This window comes from Trachypithecus francoisi, unplaced genomic scaffold (genome assembly GCF_009764315.1).
Source record: "Trachypithecus francoisi isolate TF-2019V2 unplaced genomic scaffold, Tfra_2.0 Contig01440, whole genome shotgun sequence".
In the NCBI taxonomy this organism is placed as follows: Eukaryota; Metazoa; Chordata; class Mammalia; order Primates; family Cercopithecidae; genus Trachypithecus; species Trachypithecus francoisi.
In genome coordinates this window covers 5,127,795-5,149,322 of record NW_022681431.1, presented here as the reverse complement: position 1 = coordinate 5,149,322, position 21,528 = coordinate 5,127,795, and the positions used below count along the sequence as shown (strand labels likewise).

The window sequence follows — 21,528 nt, the reverse complement described above, 5'->3', positions numbered from 1 at the left end:
GTTGAATACTAGGATTGGAAAATCAGTTCAAGTGTGTGTGTATCTGTTCGCGGTAGTAAAAAGAGTTAACAAATTTACACTTTCCATCAGTATATGAATCACGCAGCCCTCATTGTAGGATTCAGAACGACCTGTTTGTAGTCCTAGCTTGAACATTTGGACCTTTCTTAGGCACTGCAGTTTGACCAAAAGCCTAATAAAATTTAAGTTGTTTCCCAAAAGTGGCCGGGCATGATGGCTCACGCCTGTAATCCCAGTGCTTTGGGAGGCCGAGGTGGGCACATCACCTGAGGTCAGGAGTTCGAGACCACCCTGGCCAGCGTGGTGAAACCCCGTCTCTACTAAAAATACAAAAATCAGCCACACATGATGATGTACACCTGTAGTCCCTGCTACTCAGGAGGCTGAGGCAGGAGAATTGCCTGAAACCAAGAGATAGAGGTTTCAGTGAGCCGAGATTGCACCACTGCACTCCAGCCTGGGTGGCAGAGCGAGACTCCATCTCAAAAAAGCAAAAAGTTTTAGATTGGAATGCTTTCGTCGGTGTTTTTAAAGGTTTCATTTTTAAGTGTACAATTCAGTAGTTTTCAGTATATAACGTTGTGTAACCATCATCATTATATAGTTTTAGAACATACTGGCAAAAGAAACATCATCCCAATTAGCAGCCACTTTAGGTTTGCCTGTTCTGGACGTTTCATGTAAATAGTGTTGTATAGTATGTAGACCTTTATGACTGACTTCTTTCATGATATAACATTTTCAAGTGTAATATTATATCCACATTGTACCATGTGTCAGTATTGCATTCCTTTCTATTGCTGAAGAATATTTTGTTGAATGTGTAACAACACGTTTTGCTTTCTGCTCTTCAGTTGATGGACATGTGGGTTTCTACTTTGTGAGTATTATCAATAGTGCTGCTTTTTTTTTTTTTTTTTTTTTTGAGATGGAGTTTCGCTCTTGTCCTCCAGGCTGGAGTGCAATCGTACAATCTTGGCTCACCACAGCTGTGCTCCGCCTCCCAGGTTCAAGCAATTCTCCTGCCTCACCCTCCTGAGTAGCTGGGATTACAGGCATGCACCACCATGCCTTGCTAATTTTGTGTTTTTAGTAGAGACGGGGTTTCTCCATATTGAGGCTGGTTTCGAACTCCTGACCCCAGGTGATCCGCCTGCCTTGGCCTCCCAAAGTGCTGGGATGACAGGCTTGAGCCACCGCGCCTGGCCTGAATAGTGCTTCTATTAAGAATCATGTATATTTGTGTGCAAGTTCCCGTGTTGATGTGTTTTCATTTTCTTTAGTAGATTCTTAGGAGTAGAATTGCTGAGTCATGTGGTACTTAAGTCTTCTTTGGCCACCATAACAAATTATCATACACTGGATGGCTTAAGCAACAAAAACTTGTTTTCTCACGGTTCTGGAGGCTGGAAAGTTCAAGATTAAGGTTCTTTTCAGGGTTTGGTTTCTGGTGAGAGCTCTCCTCCTCTTCTCAGTGTACCCTAATTTTGTAGAGAGAGGGGATGAATCAAAGGTGGGAGAGCATTCTGGTGTCACTTCCCCTGCTTCTAAGGGCACCAGCTCTATTGGATCAGCACTCCACCCTTATGACTGCATTTAACCTTAATCACGTCCTTAAAGGCTCTGTCTCCAACATGGTTAACATAAGGAGGGGGTTGGGCTTCACATATGAATTGGAGAGGGGGCGGGAACAGTTTCGTTCATAACATATGGTAACTCTCTCACATTTCGAGGGACTTCCACCAGGGTACCACTTTAACCTTTAAGAATCGACAGCTTTTTTTTCCCCTCAATTTGGAAATGACATATGTTTAAGATAGGAATAAAAACAAAGGAGAAACATGAGTTCTTGATTGATCTTCAGCTCATTTGCTGGGCTTTCATGGTCTAAAAATCACTCTGCGTGGAAATAATAGGGGGCCCTTCTGAAAATGAAAGGGACATGATTACTAATCATCCTGGGACAACAGACATATTTTGGGACAGAGCTTTTAAGGAGGTGATTAAGGTTAAATGCAGTCATAAGGGTGGAGTGTTGATCCAATAGAGCTGGTGCCCTTAGAAGAAGGGGAAGTGACATCATAAGCAAATATGGGTGAATTGTCACTCTGTCAGCCAAGAAGAAGGAAAAACTACTGCCAGATTTAGCTCCTCCTCTCTATGACAAGTCCCTAGGAGTGGGGAAGAGGCACATCAGTTATAAAGTCAGGGACAGGGTTAACGAGAAATGACCCATCTTCCATTCTGCCCCATTCCCTCACATGTAAAAAGTGTCTTGAAAAGGGGTGATAGATTGCATAATTATATCTCAGTTACCCACGTCAATAGTTGTGGGTTCTAAATGTGAACATAAAGTGGTTGACACTAATCACTTAGTGATTGAAACTAAGGGGTGGCCTGTTAATTTTTCTAATAGTTACTTGAGTTAAACATTTTATTTCTTCCAGGGAACAACAAACCATTTAATCTTCAGAGCATCTTAGACTAAAAAACTTTCAACTGTGCTGAAAAACCTAGAAGACAGACCATTTTTCCCACCCTCTTATTTAAAAGGAATTGAAGAAGACATAAAATGGCAGAGGTTTAAGGTTACTATTCAGGATGACTGATGATAATTCAGATGGTAAAATAGAAGATGAATTGCAAACCTTCTTTACCAGTGATGAAGATGGAAATACACATGTATACAACCCGAAATCACCACCTACACAAAACTCCTCAGCCAGCAGTGTGGATTGGAATTCTGCCAACCCAGATGACATGGTGGTTGATTATGAAACTGACCCTGCTGTGGTTACTGGTGAAAATATTTCTTTAAGCCTTCAGGGTGTTGAAGTATTTGATCATGAAAAGTCTTCTAGTGATTTCATTAGTAAGCAGGTGTTAGATATGCATAAAGATTCCATTTGTCAGTGTCCTGCACTTGTAGGTACGAAGAAGCCCGAATATCTGCAACACAGTTGTCATTCCCTAGAAGCAGTTCAGGGCCAGAGTGTTGAGCCATCTTTGCCTTTTGTGTGGAAGCCTAATGACGATTTGAACTGTATAGGCTACTCTGCTTCGTTGGAGCTAAACCAGACATTTGATATGACAGTGGATAAAGTTAACTGCACCTTTATATCACGTCATGCCATCGGAAAGAGTCAGTCCTTCCATACCACTGGAAGCCTGCCACCAACTAGTGGGAGAAGTGGAAATAAATCTTTATCCTATTCCACTTGGACATCTTCCCATTCTGATAAGATGCATGCAAGAGAAACTACTTACGACAGAGAAAGCTTTGAAAACCCTCAAGCCATACCATCAGAAGCCCAAGACATGACTTTCACAGCATTTTCTGATGTGGTGATGCAAAGTGAGGTTTCTGTTTCAGATATTGGAAATCGGTGTCCATGTTCTTTAGGAAAGGTCACCAGTGGGTACACAGATGGATCACAGCAAAGGCGAGTTGGAGAAAAAGAGACACAAGCTCTAACACCAGTTTCTGATGGCATGGAAGTCCCCAATGGTTCTGCATCACAAGAGTTCTTTTGTTTATCCCAAGATGAATCCAATAGCGAACCACATTCACAGAGCTCATACAGGCAAAAGGAAATGGGCCAAAATCTGAGAGAGACAGTGTCCCATTGTCTTATTGATGATGAATGCCCTTTAATGGTGCCAGCTTTTGATAAAAGCGAAGCCCAAGTGCTGAACCCAGAGCATAAAGTCACTGAGACTGAAGACACACAAATGGCCTCCAAAGGAAAGGATTTGGGAACCCAAAATCGTACCTCAGAATTGATTCTAAGTAGCCCGCCAGGAGAAAAGGTGGGCTTGTCATTTGGACTGACTTGGGATGCAAATGATGTGGTCATTAGCACAGACAACACGATATGCATGTCAACACCAGTCCTAGAACCCACAAAAGTAACCTTTTCTGTTTCACCGATTGAAGCAACAGAGAAATCTAAGAAAGTGGACAAGAGTAATCGAGGGCTTAAAAACATACCAAACTCGAAGGAGGCACCTGTGAACCTGTGTAAACCTAGTTTAGGAAAATCAGCAACCAAAACGAATACCCCAATAGGTTGCAAAGTTAGAAAAACTGAAATTATAAGTTACCCGAGACCAAACTTCAAGAATGTCAAAGCAAAAGTTATGTCTAGACCAGTGTTGCAGTCCAAAGATGCTGCTCTATCTAAGGTCACACCCAGACCTCAGCTGACCAGTGCCTCATCCCCCTCATCAGTGGTTTCCTCAAGACAGCCAACAGTGTTGAGCAGAACACCAAGAGCTGACTTGAATGCAGGCAAAAAAGCAGAAATTCTAATTAACAAGACGCATAAGCAGCAGTTTAATAAACTCATTACTAGCCAGGCTGTGCATGTTACAACTCATGCTAAAAATGCTTCTCACAGGGTTCCAAGAACAACATCTGCTATGAAATCGAATCAGGAAGATGTTGACAAAGCCAGTTCTTCTAACTCAGCATGCGAGACCGGGTCCGTTCCTGCGTTGTTTCAGAAGATCAAAGGCATACTCCCTGTTAAAATGGAAAGTGCAGAATGTTTGGAAATGACATACGTTCCCAACATTGATAGGAATAGCCCTGAAAAGAAGGGTGAAAAAGAAAATGGGACATGTATGGAAAAACAAGAGCTGAAACAAGAGATTATGAATGAGACTTTTGAATATGGTTCTCTGTTTTTGGTAAGTAATATATACATTTTTTTGCAAGCTTCAGAGAACTGTGGAGAAAACCGAGATGTGTTAGCAATTAGTTATCTGTTAGTCAATAATATTGCAGAACTAGGTGGGCAGATGTACATTGAGTTGTTAATTCAATATCTCGTCAGTATGTATTAGGGTGATAATAGGTTTCAATATAACAAACCTGCATATGGGAAAAAAAATCCTCAATGTCGGTATTTTGTATCAGGTATCACTGTTCTTTTTAATAATATGCTGAAAAAATGAAGCTACTTTAATATTTTAGTATAATTAGTAGTTTAAATGCCTGATACAATCAGGTTATATTTTATTTTTCTGAAAAAGTTGGGTTGTCAACTTCAAAATGTATGGGACAATATTTAAGAAAGGGCTTGGGAGTGCTGGTAAACATGTCAACATAAAAATAACTCCTGGACTGCTGTGGAGGAGGCAGCTCCGGGAAGTAGAGCCCTCTTGTATGAGCAAGAGTGTTCTTGATTTTTCCTCTGACCAGCTAATAATGATTTTGGGCAAGTAATTTTTTGAGACCCAAAGATGAAGGGATTGGACCTAGTGGATGTGTGAAGCCTCTTGTAGTCTTAATGTATTAATTCCTGGTACATAAAATAAAATGTCTTTTACTCATGTATAGTGAAAAACCAGTATGTTTTCCATAGCACCTGTCTGAAATATTTGGGGAGCACCTAGAGACTTCTATTTAAAGAATTCACATGCAGTGTAAAGGTGATTTTCCTTTAAACATGCATCTATTTTTGAGAGTAGTGTGAAGAAATTGGTTTTCTGAGTTTTAAAAACATTTGACAGGCCACTGTTGGCCATTGGTTATGTGTCCTCGGCCCTATTTTTGGCAGTGAGGACTTAGGTGTATTTTCAGCCCCAGACAGGCTGTCCTTGGCTGCCTGTCCTCTGGGTCAGGAAGGGAGGTGGGTGCCAGGGGAGAAAGGCAGGTGTGACGCAGACAGCCTGTCCCTTGGAGGGCTCGTGGCAAGAGGAATGAAGCACATGGAATAGCAAGTGGGGATGGGCTGACTTAAGTGTGTGTCTTCAGGGTGCGCAGGGGCCACACAGGAGGGAATTGTCAGGTTCCTTTAGAAGACAAGGTTAGGAAAGACTGACGATATTCTTGATTCTCTCAAACATCAGTTTAGACATGTTTGGGCTTTAACAATCAGTCTTCTCTGTTTGGAAGAAGGATGCACCACAGTGATTTCTAAACTAACAAGTTCATCCATAGTTTCAAAACTCAGATTTAGTTTTTAAGTTATCTTGAAGTCAAACTTAGAAAACTCATTTATAATTTTAATTTTTTTGCAAAATTAAATTACAACATGCTCTTAATTCTAATCAACTTTCTTAGTTTGGCGTTTATAGATATACATAGAAACACAATGTTTATTCATTCTCTTGATTTATGGGAGACTTTTTTTGGTGTGTCAGTCCCCAGCTACCAAAAACTCATAAAGATTTTTTTGTTTTTTTAATGACATTTTAAAATGACATTTAAATGACATTTTTTAAATGACATATTGAGTTTAAATTGGTTGTGTAATTGTGTAATATTGAAACTAAAAGTTTTCCTGATTTGTGTATTTAGTCTTAGGGTTATATTGCCCCTCTGCAGCTTGAAAGCCTGTTCTTCAGGCTCCCGATGTGGTATTGAAGTAAGGTGGTAGAATCATCAGGTTGAAATGGATCCTAGTATATCTTGGAGAAGCAGCACTTTTTGCCTTAGGAATCTGGCAGTTAGGATTCATAACTAGATATGAAATACTTTCTAAGTCCTGAAAGATTGTCCCATATTCGCAGTGCTGTCACTTTTGCTTGACAACTGGCATAAAGGACTTACTCTTTTTTCTTTTTTTTTCTTCTTAAAGACGGAGTCTTGTTCTTGCTCTGTCCCCAGGCTGGAGTGCAGTGGCACAATCTTGGCTCACTGCAACCTCCGCCTCCCGGGTTCAAGCAATTCTCCTGCCTCGGCCTCCGAAGTAGCTGGGACTAGAGGCGTGCACCACCATATTCAGCTAATTTTTGTATTTTTAATAGAGACGAGGTTTCACCATGTTGTCCAGGTTGGTCTCGATCCCTTGACCTCATGATCTGCCTGCCTCAGCCTCCCAAAGTGCTGGGACCACAGTCGTGAGTCACCGCGCCCGGCCTACTCTTATTTCATGATCATGTCTGAAGCACGGTGCTCTCTGATTTTGCTAGTTTATCTCTTTCACATTTCCATGAGTCTGGGAAGGAGGATGGGAAAGTGTCTGGGAGACCCTCATAGGCCACTGGGCTTTGCACTTACTGTAGAGAGCTGAATGAATTCGCTGAGTGTTTTCCTGAAAAGTGAACGTCTGTTGGTCACTTCGGCAGCACTCAGAGGCTCTTGTTGCCCTGGATTGATGAGGAGACCATCTTGGAGGGATGTTAATTTTCTTTTTCTTTGAGATGGAGTCTTGCTCTGTCACCCAGGCTGGAGTGCGGTGATGCAATCTCGGCTCACTGCAACCTGTGCCTCCTGGGTTCAAGGAATTCTCTCACCTCAGCCTCCCGAGTAGCTGGGACTACAGGCGCATACGCCTGGCTAATTTTTTGTATTTTTATTAGAGATGGGGTTTCACCATGTTGGCCAGGCTGGTCTCAAACTCCTGACCTCAAGTGATCCGCCCGCATCGGCCTCCCAAAGTGCTGGGATTACAGGCGTGAGCCACCACACCCAGCCGGATGTTAATTTTTACTGTTGTTCTGTTGGCCTACCTTCGGCCTTCAATTTACTGAATCCCTAGGCTGCCTGCAGCTTCACAGCTCTTTGGTGGTCAGGGTTTATCTGAATCGTTAGAAAAGTTTTTATTTGGAAGAAGGAGCTTGATTTTTATTTGAAACAGGGGGCTAGATGTAGCTTCTCACAACAGAGGTTGTGTATTCATGATAGTGTGTGAGATAAAGGGAGTGGAGACTTACCTAAAAGGAAAGGAATTGATGTTTATTCAGTCCTTGCTCTGGGTCGGGCACTTTGCTCAGGTGCCTTAGGTGTATTAGGTCGTTTAATAGGCCTATAATGCTCAGGTGCTTTACATGCATTGTTATTTACTCTTCCCAGTAACAACAGGGCAATTGTTATCGACATTTTAATACTTCAGCCAGGCAACTTAAAACTCACACAGCTGGTGAGTAGTAAAATTGGGCTTCACATGCAGAGCCCTCACTTGAATCCTGGCCTTTTCTACTCCATACACTGTAGGGTTTCAAAATTTTTGGAATGTTGGCTCTGAAAGGCAAAATAAGTGATTTGCTGAAGATTCGCTTTTGTAAATTGATGAGACGTTTGCATTACTTTTTAAAAGAAGGTTTTCTCTGGGAGATTAACGTTTGGGTTACTTTTTAAAAGAAGATTTTTCTCTGGGAGATGAATTTAGCCAGCTTTAACTGAACCTAGCCAGAGACAGAAGATCTTTGTTAGTTTGTGTACAGTCGCTTGCTTTTCTTGGCCAATTCTGTATTGTTCTCCAGTGCCAAAACATGACCTCCAGCTGTTCTCATGGGTGACTGGCCTGCTAAGTTATTGTTGAATTCACCTAATGTATGAATTCTGCCATCAGCGTTGGGCTTTATGTATCTCTATTGGAAATTAACGCTTGTGCTTTATTAAAGAAAGAAACGTGATGGTGGGGAATATGCTGCTTTACAAGCACAAATTTTGAAGTAGTTTCAAATTGTAGCTCCACCATTTACTGAGCAAAGTGACCTCAGGCAGGTTACTAAGTCTCTGTTGGGCTCATTTGTTCTTTGTGTCAAAAAAAGTGTCAAACTCTGTAATATATTTGAAGAGATTTATTCTGAGCCAAATATGAGTGGCCAATGGCCCATGACAGAAGCCCTTAGGAGATCCTGAGATGTGCCTAAGGTGATCCAGGTACAGCTGGGTTTTACATGTTTTAGGGAGACATGAGACATCAATCAGTACATGTAAGGTATACAGTGGTTCTGTCTAGAAAGGAGAGACAACTGGAAGTGGAGGCAGCTTCCAGGTCACAGGCAGATTTAAATATTTTCTTTCTTTTTCTTTTTTTTTTTTTTTGAGACAGATTCTCTGTTGCCCAGGCTGGAGTGCAGTGGTGTGATGTCTCCGCTCACTGCAGTCTCTGCCTCCCGGGTTCAAGTGATTCTCTTGCCTCAGCCTTTTGAGTAGCTGGGTTTACAGGTGAGGACCACCACACCCAGCTAATTTTTTTGTATTTTTAGTAGAGACGGGATTTTGTCATGTTGGCCAGGCTGGTCTTGAACTTGTGGCCTCATGTGATCTGCCCACCTTGGCCTCTCAAAGTGCTGGGATTACAGGTTTGAGCCACTGCCCCCAGCCTAAAGATTTTCTAATTGGCAGTTGGTTCAAATAGTTAAAGACATGGAATCAACAAAAAGGAATGTCTGGGTTAAGGTGAGGAGCTGTGGAGATAAGGTTTTATCATGCAGATGAAACCTTCAGGTAGCCTGCTTCAGGGGGAGTTGATAGTAAATGTTTCTTATCAGACTTAAAAGAGTCTGTTCTGTCAGTCTTAAGGTCTGTGTTGATGTTAATGCTGGTCAGCTGTGCCTGAATTCCAAACTGGGAGGAGAGTTATAATTATGTCTGACTCCCCCTTCCTTTCATATCCTGACCTAGTTTTTCAGGTTAACCTTGGAATGCCCTTGGCCAAAAGAAGTGGTCTTTTCAGATGGTTGGGGGGCTTAGAATTTTATTGTTGCTTTACATTAATGGAAAGGGAGAATGCAAGTTATAGTTTGGTGTTGGAATTCACACTGTAAGGCTCAGGCTCCCATTTCCTCTATGTAGAATAGAAACATTTATTGGGTGCCTACTGTGTATTATGTATATGGTGATGATTGTTAGGGTATAGGGAAAAAAGAGACCCTGTCTAAATGTAGTGCCTAGTGCAGTGGGTAATACTGATGCAGGAGTTTTTCTCAACCCCTTTGTAAAACTTGCAATGGGGGCGCCCCATTTATTCAGCCCGCCATGCTCAACCTCTTGAGGGCAGGAGTGTTTGGGCAAGTGAGTACAGGATCCAGCCAGCCATTTTGAGCACCGGCAGGAGCAGGCTCTGTGTAGGCCCCACGGTGGTGCCCAGGTGGTGGTGTCTGTGACCCCCAGAGGGCATGTTACAGTGCTCTGTTGGCTGCACCATCCATGGACAGCGGTGTGTCATCAGCTCAGTGGGCCCTTGGCCTCATTGTGTGGGACAGCTGCCCTCCAGCAGTGAGGGCAAAGGGTCATTGTGACAACCTTTTTTGGGTACCCAAACTTGGTGGGTCCCAAGCTCTCGTCCACTGTCCTAAAAGAATTGGGTCACATGGACCCTTGAAGGATGGTGGAGGTGGATAATTTTATTTAGCGATGGAAGTGCCTCTCAGCAGAGAGGGAAGCTGAAGAGGGGACAGGACGGGCAGATAATCTTCTCTGAAGTCTGGCCATCTCCAGTCAGCTTTTCTCCAAAGTTAAGCCATCTCTCCTCTAAAGTTCAGCTGTCGGTCTGCCATCTTAAGTACTAACCAGGCCTGACCCTGCTTAGCTTCCAAGATCAGACGAGATTGGGTATGTTCAGGATGATATGACGGTAGACTCAGCTGTCCTCTGAAGTCTCCAGTTGATATGGTTTGGTTGTGACCCCACCCAAATCTCATCTTGAATTCTCACATGTTGTGGGAAGGACCCAGTGGAAGGGAGCTGAATCATGGGGGGCGGGTCTTTGCCATGCTGTTTTCATAATAGTGATTAAGTCTCAGGAGATCTGATGGTTATTATAAGGGGGAGTTGTCTTGCACGAGCTCTCTTTGCTGCCGTCCGTGTAAGACGTGTCTTGCTCCTCCTTGCCTTCCGCCATGGTTGTGAGGCTTCCCCAGCTACGTGGAACTCTAAGTCCAATTAAACCTCTTTCTTTTGTTAGTTGCCTGGTCTCATGTATGTCTTGATCAGCAGCATGAAAATGGACTAATACATCAGTGAAGCTGCTTGTGTCGCCTACCGAGTGAGTCTGGGGTCTTTACGGGAATGGGATGTGGGGGCAGGGCAGGCCATAGGTAGTTTTGGAAAAGGCAACATTCGATTAGTAAAAAGACATTATTTGGAAAGAACTAATTAGGAGAGAGTAGGCAAACAGGGATAGAAGTTATCACTTTGAGCCGCAGGTTTCAGGGGTTTTGTCTTGAAGGTGGGGTTTTGCTGGGGAGCTGCCCCTGTCTGCCTAGAATTTCTCAGCCTCCTGCCTCTATCAATATGAGAAAGTAAACCAGCAAGGGTGTGTTGATTGCTAAGTTGGGAGTGTGAGTAGACTGCTGTGCTGCAGGAGGGGGAACAAAGTGTGGAGATGGGCATAGTTGTCAAAGAAGGCTTACAGGGGACATCACATGTTGTCACTAGCTGGAACTTGAAGGGCAAGTATTCTGGGTAGAGGAATACCACGTACAAAGATGAAGAAATGTGAGAAGATTTTCTCATTTAGGGGACTCTAGGTAGTAGGTGTGAAGGGAGCTGGGAGTATAGAACGCTGAGCAGTAGAGAATAAGGTGAAGAGGATGGCAGGGACTTCCATATGCAAAAGGATTGCTGGGCCTTGTGCAGAAGAGATGTTATCTGAGAGACAGTCGGAAGATGTCTAACCCTATTTCAGTCTGAGAGAGATTGCCCTAGCAGGCAGATAGAAGATGAATTGAAAACTGGAGAGACCAGAAAGATCCTGATGACATGGTTTCAGTAATCTTGGTGAGAAATGACAGCAGATGGAAAAGAGAAATAGCTTTCAATTGTTGAAGCTGGGTGCCTGGGTATGTTGTGGTGAACACGGGAAGAGGTAAGTTTAGAGATAGATAGGAAAGTAAGTTTAATTTTAGAAAATGCTTCACGTTCTTGTTCTGTAAAATGGGGTACAATAGACCTACCAACTTCACAGGATTCTTATGAGGGTTGAGTTGATACATATACTTAGAATTTAGAATAGTATTTTATAAGGGCTATAGGTTAGTAAGTTAAGTAAAGTGATACGGTTTGGCTTTGTCCCCACCCAAATCTCATCTTGAATTGTAGCTCCCATAATTCCCACATATTGTGGGAGGGACCTGGTGGGAGATAATTGAATCATGGGGGCAGTTCCCCCCATACTATTCTTGTGGTAGTGAATAAGTCTCATGAGATCTAATGGTTTTATAAGGCTTACAGGGGACATCACATGTTGTCACTAGCTGGAACTAGTGAAACACTAGTTCACTAGTTATAAGGGAAACCCCTTTTGCTTGGCTGTCATTCTCTCTTGTCTGCTGCCCTGTAAGATGAACCTTTCACCTTCCACCATGATTGTGAAGCCTTCCCAGCCACGTGGAACTATGAGTCCATTAAACCTCTTTTTCTTTATAAATTACACAGTCTCAGATGTGACTTTTTCAGCAATGTGAAAATAGACTAATTCATAGAGGTACTTGAAGGATGCTGAGTTGGGAGGTGTAGAAGGAAGTTAGGTATATGGGAAACTCAGGAGAGAGTACTGATTGGACATGTGGATTTGGATGCACCAGTGTACGCGTGGCAATTGAAACAGCAGCCAGGATCATGTAGGAAGAGTGCATGGCAAGGAAAGAGAACAGGGCCAAGGCTAAGTCTTCATGAAGACTAGCTGTAATAGTCTGTTCTCACATTGGTATATAAAGAACTACCTGAGACTGGGTAATTTATAAAGAAAAGAGGTTTAATTGACTGACAGTTCCACAGGCTGTACAGGAAGCAAGGCTACAGAAGCCTCAGGAAACTTGCAGTCCAGGCCCAAAGGCAAAGGGGAAGCAGACATGTCTTGCATGACTGGAGAAGGAGGAAGAGAATGAGGGGGAAGGTTTTAAACAACCAGATCTTGTAAGAACTCACTATTAGGAGAACAGCAAGGGGGAAGTCTGCTTCCATGATCCAGTCACCTCCCACCAGGCCCCTCCTCCAACACTGAGGATTGCAGTTCCATACAAGATTTGGGTGGGGACACAGATCCAAATTCTATCACTAGCCTCCAAAAGTAAAGAAGAATAGGACCCAGAAAAGGAATGCCCAGACAGGTAGAAGGAAAACCAGGAAAGAGCTTTGTCAGGAAACCAGAGAATGGAGTTGTTAGCGTTGGATGCTGTAGAGAGAGCCCCCAGGGAAAGGATTGAAAACTAGCTTGAATTTACTTGTGATACTGGAGATCTTGAGTACACTCTCACTAATGGGTAGAAAGGCAGAATATGGTGAATTAAAGAGTAAGCCATGAAGAGTTTTAATGACTTCATAGTAAAAATGAAAATTGAATACAGTCATCCCTCTGTATTTGTGGGTTCCACATCTGTGGATTGAGCCAACCTTGGATTGAAAATACTCAGAAAAAAAATTTGCAATGTTTCAAAAAGCAAAACTTGAACTTCCTACATGCTGAATACTATATTGAATCCACCTGAAACAAGTAATATGTAGATGTTGTAAGTAATGTAGAGATGATTTACAGTATATGGGAGGATGTGCGTAGGTTATATGCAAACCCTACACTATTTCATATAAGAGATTTATTTGAGTGTCCATGGATTTTCATATCTGCCAGGGTCCTGGAACCAATCATTTTTGATACCAATGGAGAACTGTACACGTCCACTTAGAAATTGTTCCCTTCACATAGCTAATACCACAGGGAAGTGATATGGGGAAGGTATGATCTGGATTAAAATTTTATTAATGAAAAAAGCCAAACTCTAAAATATGTGAAGAGATTTATTCTGAGTCAAATGTGAGGACCATGGCTGATGACACATCCTCAAGAGGTCATGAGAACATATGCTTAGGTGGTTGGGTTACAGCTTGATTTTATCCATTTTAGGGAGACAAAAGACATCAGTCCATACATTTGAGATATAGATTAGTTTGGTCTGGAAAGATGAGACATCTTGTAGGGACTTACAGATCATACATGGATTCAGAGATTTACTGACTGGCAATTGGTAGAAAGAGTTAAGTTGTTGGCTCACACCTGTAATCCCAGCACTTTGGGAGGCCGAGGCAGGCAGATCACGAACTCTGGGGTTTGAGACCAGCCTGACCAACACGGTGAAACCCCGTCTCTACTAAAAATACAAAAAACACACATACACACACAAAGAAAACATGGTGAAACCCCATGTCTACTAAAAAGAAAATATCAAAAAAAAAAAATAGCTACAAAAATACAAAAATTAGCCGTCTCTACTAAAAGTAAAAAGATTGATGGTGGTATGTGCCTGTAATCCCAGCTACTCAGGAGGCTGAGGCAGTAGAATCACTTGAACCCGGGAGACGGAGGTTGCAGTGAGCCGGGATCATGCCACGGCACTCCAGCCTGGGCCATAGAGTGAGACTCCGCCTCCAAAAAAAAACAGAAAAAGTTATTATCTAAAGACCTGGAATCAATAGAAAGCAGGGTCTCGGTTAAGATAAGCGTGTGTGTGGCCGGGCGCGGTGGCTCAAGCCTGTAATCCCAGCACTTTGGGAGGCCGAGACGGGTGGATCACGAGGTCAGGAGATCGAGACCATCCTGGCTAACACGGTGAAACCCCGTCTCTACTAAAAACTACAAAAAACTAGCCGGGCGACGTGGCGGCGCCTGTAGTCCCAGCTACCCGGGAGGCTGAGACAGGAGAATGGCGTGAACCCGGGAGGCAGAGCTTGCAGTGAGCTGAGATCTGGCCACAGCACTCCAGCCTGGGTGACAGAGTGAGACTCCGTCTCAAAAAAAAAAAAAAAGATAAGGGTGTGTGGAGACCAAGGTTCTTATTATGTAGATGAAACCTCAGGTGGCTGCCTTTAGAGGCCATAGATGGCGCATATTACCTATTTACACTTTTAAAAGATGCTAGACTCTCAGTTAATTTCTTTGGGACCAGACAAAGATCGGGGAAAGGAAGATGATTATCTACGGAATGTAAATTTGCCCCCACAAGAGACAGCTTTGCAGGGCCTTTTCAGAATGTGTTAAAAATATTTTGGGGTAAAATATTTCAGTTTCCTTCAGGGCTTGTTGCTATCTGTCATGTGATGCTATACTAGAGTCAGGCTGGAATTTGGTGTCTTTTTGCTATAAAGAGTCTGTTTTGTCTAACTTAAGGTCTCTGTTTTAATGGTAATGCTGGTCAGTTGTGCCTGAATTCTAAAGGGAGGAGAGTGTAATGAGGCGTGTCTGACCTCTTTCCCACCATGGCCTGAACTTGTGTTTTAGGTTTCTTTGGAATCCCCTTGGCCTAGAGGAGGGGTCCATTCAATCAACTGGGGGCTTAGAATTTTATTTTCGGTTTACAGTCTTAACTGTTATTTTCACAGGGCTCTGCTTCAAAAACGACAACCACCTCAGGCAGGAATATATCCAAGCCTGACTCCTGTGGTTTGAGGCAAATAGCTGCTCCAAAAGCCAAAGTGGGGCCCCCTGTTTCCTGTTTGAGGCGGAACAGTGACAGTAGAAATCTCAGTGCTGATCGAGCCGTCTCTCCTCAGAGGATCAGACGTGTGTCCAGTTCTGGTAAGAATAAAATAGTTCAATAGTTTATGAGTTATTTGAATGTAAAATTTGACGGTCATGATTATAGGTTTAACGCATTCTGTCACTAAAGCGTTTAGCCTTTTGTGGACCAGCATCCTGAGCAGAGAAGGTAGAAAAACAAGATGATAGCACATCCCTTATCTTTGAGCAAGGCAAAGGCTAGTTGAGGAGAGAGGTATAGGGGTATAAACCATCTTACAAGCTATTCAGAAGGATGTGTACATAAATATACAATTGGGTGGCTGTTGTCAATTTGAATCATTTCATTCATTTTTTTCAAATGGTTAAGTGCTTAACAATACCAAAATGTTGTACTGTAGGTCCATAGTATGCCCTCAATACATGTGAAGAGATTAATTTTTAAAATATTTTACTGAAAGATGTATTATAGATTTAGGGGGATATGAGGGCGACTAAAAAGTTAAAATTTTTCTAATCTGAAATTTTATTTATGTTGGCTTGTATCTTATAATTTGTAATTTTAAAGTCATGTAAGGCCAATGAAATTTGAGCGCCTCAAGAGTAGCTATTAAGTATCATAACTACATTTGGTAGATGTACAGATTTGTGTTAAAAAGAAATGGAAAAGTCAGCCCTGTGTCACCGGGATGAAAAGCCTGCTAGCCATTCCAGATGACTGAGAACATTTTGCAAAGAACACACCTTATTTCTGCAGGTACAACCCCGAACAAATGAAAGTCATGTCACACCAATTTAGAAGTAGGTTCCCTTATAAAAATAGTTATGTGCCCACCCATGTGAGAATGTTTTACGGAAACCATTGAAAGCTAGCAAATCCCAGAAGATCTCTGTATCTCTCTCCCATTTAGTGTTTGTGGGTTTCATTTTTCAACCCTATCGTGACGCCTCCAACGTCAAAGCCTATAATGCACAGAAATGTTTTACGGGCTGTTTATTTAGATTCAGGCCTGGTGTCAAGGAGACATGACCAGAGAGGTGTGAGTGGAAGAAGAGGGATTGGCAGCACATGTCCATCTCCATCCCCAGAGGAACTAGCTGGAAAGAGGAATTCATTCGTTTGGAGTGTTCGTCATTTGGGAGAAAAGCCAGAAGCCACTGGGAGAAACAGTGATTCTTATTTGGGATATTGCCACACTTAGGGAGTCAAGGCATGTGTGAGATGAAAGCTCTGGTCCTGGCTGGGTGCGGTGGTTTATGCCTGAAATCCTAGTGCTTTGGGAGGCCGAGGTGGGAGGACCACTTGAGGCCAGGAGTTGAAGACCAGCCTGGGCAAGAAAGCAAGACCCTGTCTCTATGAAAAATAAACAAATATATTTTAGCTGGGTATGATGGTGTGCACCTGTAGTTCCAGCTATTCCAGAGGCTGAGGCAGGAAGATCACTTGAGCCCAGAAGTTGAAAGCTGCAGTGAGCTATGATCATGTCACTGTACTCCAGCGTGGGCAGCAGAGCAAAACCCTGTCCCTTGGTGGGGAAGAAAAAGCTCTGGTCCTTACTGTAGTTGTCCAGTAAGGCTCATGGTGTTTGCAGAGACTGTGGAGCTCCCTTCCTCCTCTGTGAGGAACACCTGTAGCTTGGTGGCATTGGAGTGTGGTCCCTGGCCTCTGGCCTGCCGTTAGGAGTCCTGTGTTTTAGTTCCACTCTGGCCCGGATACACTACCTGAGCAAGTCTTTTACTCTCCCTAGGCTTCAGCTTCACATCTGGAAAGTGTAAGTGTCTGAGAATCTAAGACCCTGTCAGCTTTTCCAGTCCTTGCCTTTCTAGGGACAATTTGGAGCTCGCCTCCTTTTCTGAGTAACTGCTGTTACTGGTATGATTCTCTGAATTTCGTGGTGCTTGAATTCCAGAAAACCTACGTGCACATACTTTTAAGAAACGAGGCCAATACCCAGGATACATTGAAAAAGATAGAATCCTTTTATGTAGGCAATCAGTCCCACCCAGCGGGGAAGCGGTTGTTAAGTCCTTTCACCCTGTGTTGCATAATGTGTCTTAGAGAAAAGTGGATCTGTTTAGTCTTAGCGAAAAGACAGGGCATGTTGTTGAGCTTTTATCATCCTGTGTCAATGAACTTGATAACTGAGGTATGCATCCAGATTTTTCAGTCTCAGTTAAAAACTAAATTACCTTTTATACTGAGTGGTTTTCTGTATCTGAATGGAAAAAAGTAATGTAACCAGAAACATTCTGGATTTGAATTTGACTTTTATATTTGACTGGTTAGAAGACTTTTATGGTCTGAATACTTGGGTCACTCTACATTAATAGGTTGAAACCCCAACCCATAATGTGATTGTGTTTGGAGACAGGGCTGGTGAGGAGGTGATAAAGGTTAAACGGGGTCCTAAGAGTGGGATCCTAATTCAGAAGAGGTGGTGCCCTTAGAAAAAGAGGAAGAGACGCACTAGGCATGTCGGCTCACACCTGTAATCCCAGCACTTTGGGAGGCCAAGGCGGGTGGATCACCTGAGGTCAAGAGTTTGAGACCAGGCTGGCCAACATGGCAAAACCCCATCTATACTAAAAATACAAAAAACAATTAGCCGAGGGTGGTGGCAGGTGCCTGTAATCCCAGCTATTCAGGAGGCTGAGGCAGGAGAATCACTTGAACCTAGGAAGGGGGAGTTGTAGTGAGCCGAGATCACACCATTGCACTCCATCCTGGGCAACGAGAGTGAAGCTCTTTCAAAAAAAAAAAGAGGAAGAGACACTGGAACTGTCCTCACTATGTAAGGTACAATGAGAATGTGGCCATCTGGATGCCAGGAAGAGGGCCCTTGCTGGGAAGCAGATCAGCTGGCACCTCTATCTTGGGCATTCCAGCCTGCAGAACAGTGAGAAAACAAATTTCTGTTGTTCAAGACACCCCATCTGGTATTATTACTCTTATGGCAGCCCGAGCTAAGAAGACTAATTTGATTCTACTGTATTATGTTTTACAGAAAACTTACTAGCAGCTAATTTTTTGGGATGCTCTCGATAAATTGAGAGATGTTTCTTGAGGGGGACAAAAAACTTAATCACCACACAGTTAGAAGTAGAACAGAAAAATCAAGGAGCAGAAACAATGTACTTTTAGATCACTGTGATCCTGTTGCCATTGATTGTACAATGAAGTGTTTGTGTATATTAGCAAATTGAAACCAAATGGATATCCACCATACTGACTCACAGTTACTCTGCTGAAAGGTAAGCAGCAGGAGTGTTCCAGCCAATTTGGGGTTTTCAATAAATCCTTTCAGAACACTTAAGTAGAAAACCAGACCCAGTGTTGAAACAGCCATTTTCTTGAAGCTTTAAAATGAATGTGAGAAGGAATTGTAATTAAACCCAATGGAGCTGTTCCTTTTTCCTTTTTTTTTCTCCCCCCGCCGAGACGGAGTCTTGCTCTGTTGATCAGGTTGGAATGCAATGGTGCAATCTCGGCTCACTGCAACCTCCGCCTCCCAGCTTCAAGCGATTCTCCTGCCTCAGCCTCCCGAGTAGCTGCGATTTACAGGCACCCACTACCATGCCCAGGCTAAGTTTTTGTATTTTTAGTGGAGATGGGGTTTCACCATGTTGGCCAGGCTGGTCTTGAACTTCTGACGTCAGGTGATCCACCCACCTTGGCCTCCCAAAGAGCTGTTCCATTTTACCTGTCAAAATGCAGAAATTTATATGAGATCAGATTATAAGAGATTATAACAAACCAAATCTAAAGTACCTTTGCTTCTTTGGAAATGTACTGAAATAAGATGAGATAGTGATGAAAATTATTTCTAATAGTAATTATTATAATGTGAATGATAGCAGCTCACACTGTTAAGTATATGTCAAGTTCCAGGCTCAGTTTTAGTAATTTCATCTATAAATTCATTTAATCCTGACAATAACTTTGTGAGGCTTATATCCCTGTTCTATAGACAAGGAATCTTCCACAGAAAAGTTACATAATTTGTCTAATGTTAAACAGCTGGAAAGTGGCAGAGGTGGGATTCAGACCAGCCAGTGATGCTATTAACTGTCACATTATTAATCTCAATACTATTAGTATGACCATGAGTTTTGTTTTATTTATTTATTTGTTTATTTTTGAGATGGAGTTTCAGTCTTGGTGCCTAGGCTGGAATGCAAATGGTGCAATCGTGATTTACCATAACCTCCCCTTCCCTGGTTCAAGCAGTTCTGCTGCCTCAGCCTCCTGAGTAGCTGAGATTACAGACACGAATCACCACACCTGGCTAATTTTGTATTTTTAGTAGAGATGGGATTTCTCCATGTTGGTCAGGCTGGTCTCGAACTCCCGACCTCAGGTGATCCACCCGCCTTGGCTTCCTAAAGTGTGGGGATTACAGTCATGAGCCACCGTGCCTGGCCTGAGTTTTATTTTTAATAATAAAATAAAGTCTAATTTGTGTTTTGTTTTGTTTGTTTTTTGAGACAGTCTCACTCTGTCGTCCAGGCCAGAGTGCAGTGGCTGCACTATAGATCACGGCAGCCTTGAATTCCTGGGCTCGGGCAATCCTTCTGTCTCAGCCTCCCGTGTGGCTGGGACCACAGGTGTGCCTCAGCATACCCAGCTGATTTTTATTTCTTCTTATAGAGATGGGGGTGGGGGTCTCACTTTGTTGCCAGGCTGGTCTCGAACTCCTGAGCTTAAGCTTAAGTGATCCTCTCACCTAGGCCTCCCAAAGCACCAAGATTACAGGCATGAAGCACCACACCAGGCTAACGTTTAATTTTTTAAAAATTAAAATTCTTGTTGCCCAGCTGAGTGGTTTAGAAAATGTGGCACTTTTCTTTTCAGGCCTTGGTTTAAAGCTTGATGTCAATTTACTGTGATGTAAATGATTTTATGTGGTTATGGAAAATTAATGCTGCTTCAGGAAAAATCGCTAATGCATGCCGGGCTTAATACCTAGGTTGCTAGGTGAAGCCAACCACCATGGCCCACGTTTACCTGTGGTACAAACCTGCACAGCCTGCATGTGTACCCTGGAACTTAAAACAATAAAAAATACAGTAATAATAAATTAATGCACTGAATAAATAACTGCTCAGTAAATCCTTCATGATCAATCCAGACATCTTCAGAGAGACCCGCTGTCACTCTGTTTTGGAGGCAATACCAGCTCTTCCCAGGTTTTAGATGATAAATATCTGTGTTCTTCTCTACACACATGCAGTTGCTGTTTCAGTGGCCAGCCTGAGCCAGGCAGGATTACAGAAGTAGCACAGGATTCCCTCCCTGCCCTGTGACTCGGGAGAGCTAACTGAGGAGGGAGAGTGCGTGTTTACGCAGCAAACACAAAGCTGCACAAAGAATGGTGATGGGTGGGGAAAAGGCCCCAAAAGAAGAATGTCCAGGGGCGGGTCGGTGAAGAAAGGCCTCCCGAAAGAGATGGGTTTTAGTTTTCTTCTAGAGAAAGAGAAACCACATTTCAAACGGGCAACTCTTTGTTTCAATTGAGTTTATTGTGAGTTAATAAAGTAAATTCCTTTCAAGACAGCAGTCGGTCCGAAACTTGCAGTGACTTGCCTGTCATTGCAGGTTTCTCTTCTTTCTTGCTAAGGTATTTCCTTCGTGGTTTATGTAAACTGATTTTTTTTTCATTCATTTCGTGTTAAAGAGAATTTAAAGTCTACTTCAAATTACTTTTATGTCCTTTTAAACTTTTCTAGGTAAGAGTTTGAGAGAGATAGTAAGCAAAATTACGAGAGATTTTTCGCATACTTGAATAAAGTAATTACTAAAAATCAGAGGTTGTTACTCAATGAGTTATTCTAAAAACCACCTTGAGGACGGACATGGTGGCTCCCATCTGTAATCCCAGCAATTGGGGAGGATTACTTGAGCCCAGGAGGTGAGGCCAGCCTGGGCAACAGAGTAAGACCCTGTCTTAAAAAATGAAGTTAGCTGGGCAAGTGCCACACACCTGTGGTCCTCGCTCCTCAGGAGGCTGAGGTGGGAGGATCACTGAGCCCAGGAGGTTGAGGGTTCAGTGAGCTATAATTGCACCACTGCACTCCCGGCGGGGTGACACAGCAAGACCCTGTCTCTAAAATGTGAATAAAATTTAACATTAATGTGTTACTAATAGGTGTTTCTATATTTGTATGTGATTAAATCACTTTCTTTAGAGTATATCTCAGGATCTCTTTTCATAAAAATAGCATTAGTCACTAACGTGTTTTGAATGCCTGTGTGCGCCAAGCACAATGCTAAGCCTTGTTTTAAATGCATAATCTCATTTAATTCTCACAACTCCGA

General features: G+C 42.8%; 1 protein-coding gene across 5 annotated transcripts in view; it reads left to right on the top strand.

Moving 5' to 3' along the window:
• MTUS1 (microtubule associated scaffold protein 1) overlaps positions 1-21,528 on the top strand; it is a 159,872-nt gene that overhangs the window by 42,441 nt on the left and 95,903 nt on the right. For all 5 annotated transcript variants that reach the window (XM_033226238.1, XM_033226266.1, XM_033226230.1 and 2 more), the window contains exons 2-3: positions 2,469-4,713; positions 15,077-15,272. In XM_033226238.1, coding sequence (XP_033082129.1) covers positions 2,623-4,713; positions 15,077-15,272 — 2,287 coding nt within the window. In that variant the 5' untranslated portion in view covers positions 2,469-2,622. The remainder of the gene's footprint in view (positions 1-2,468; positions 4,714-15,076; positions 15,273-21,528) is intronic.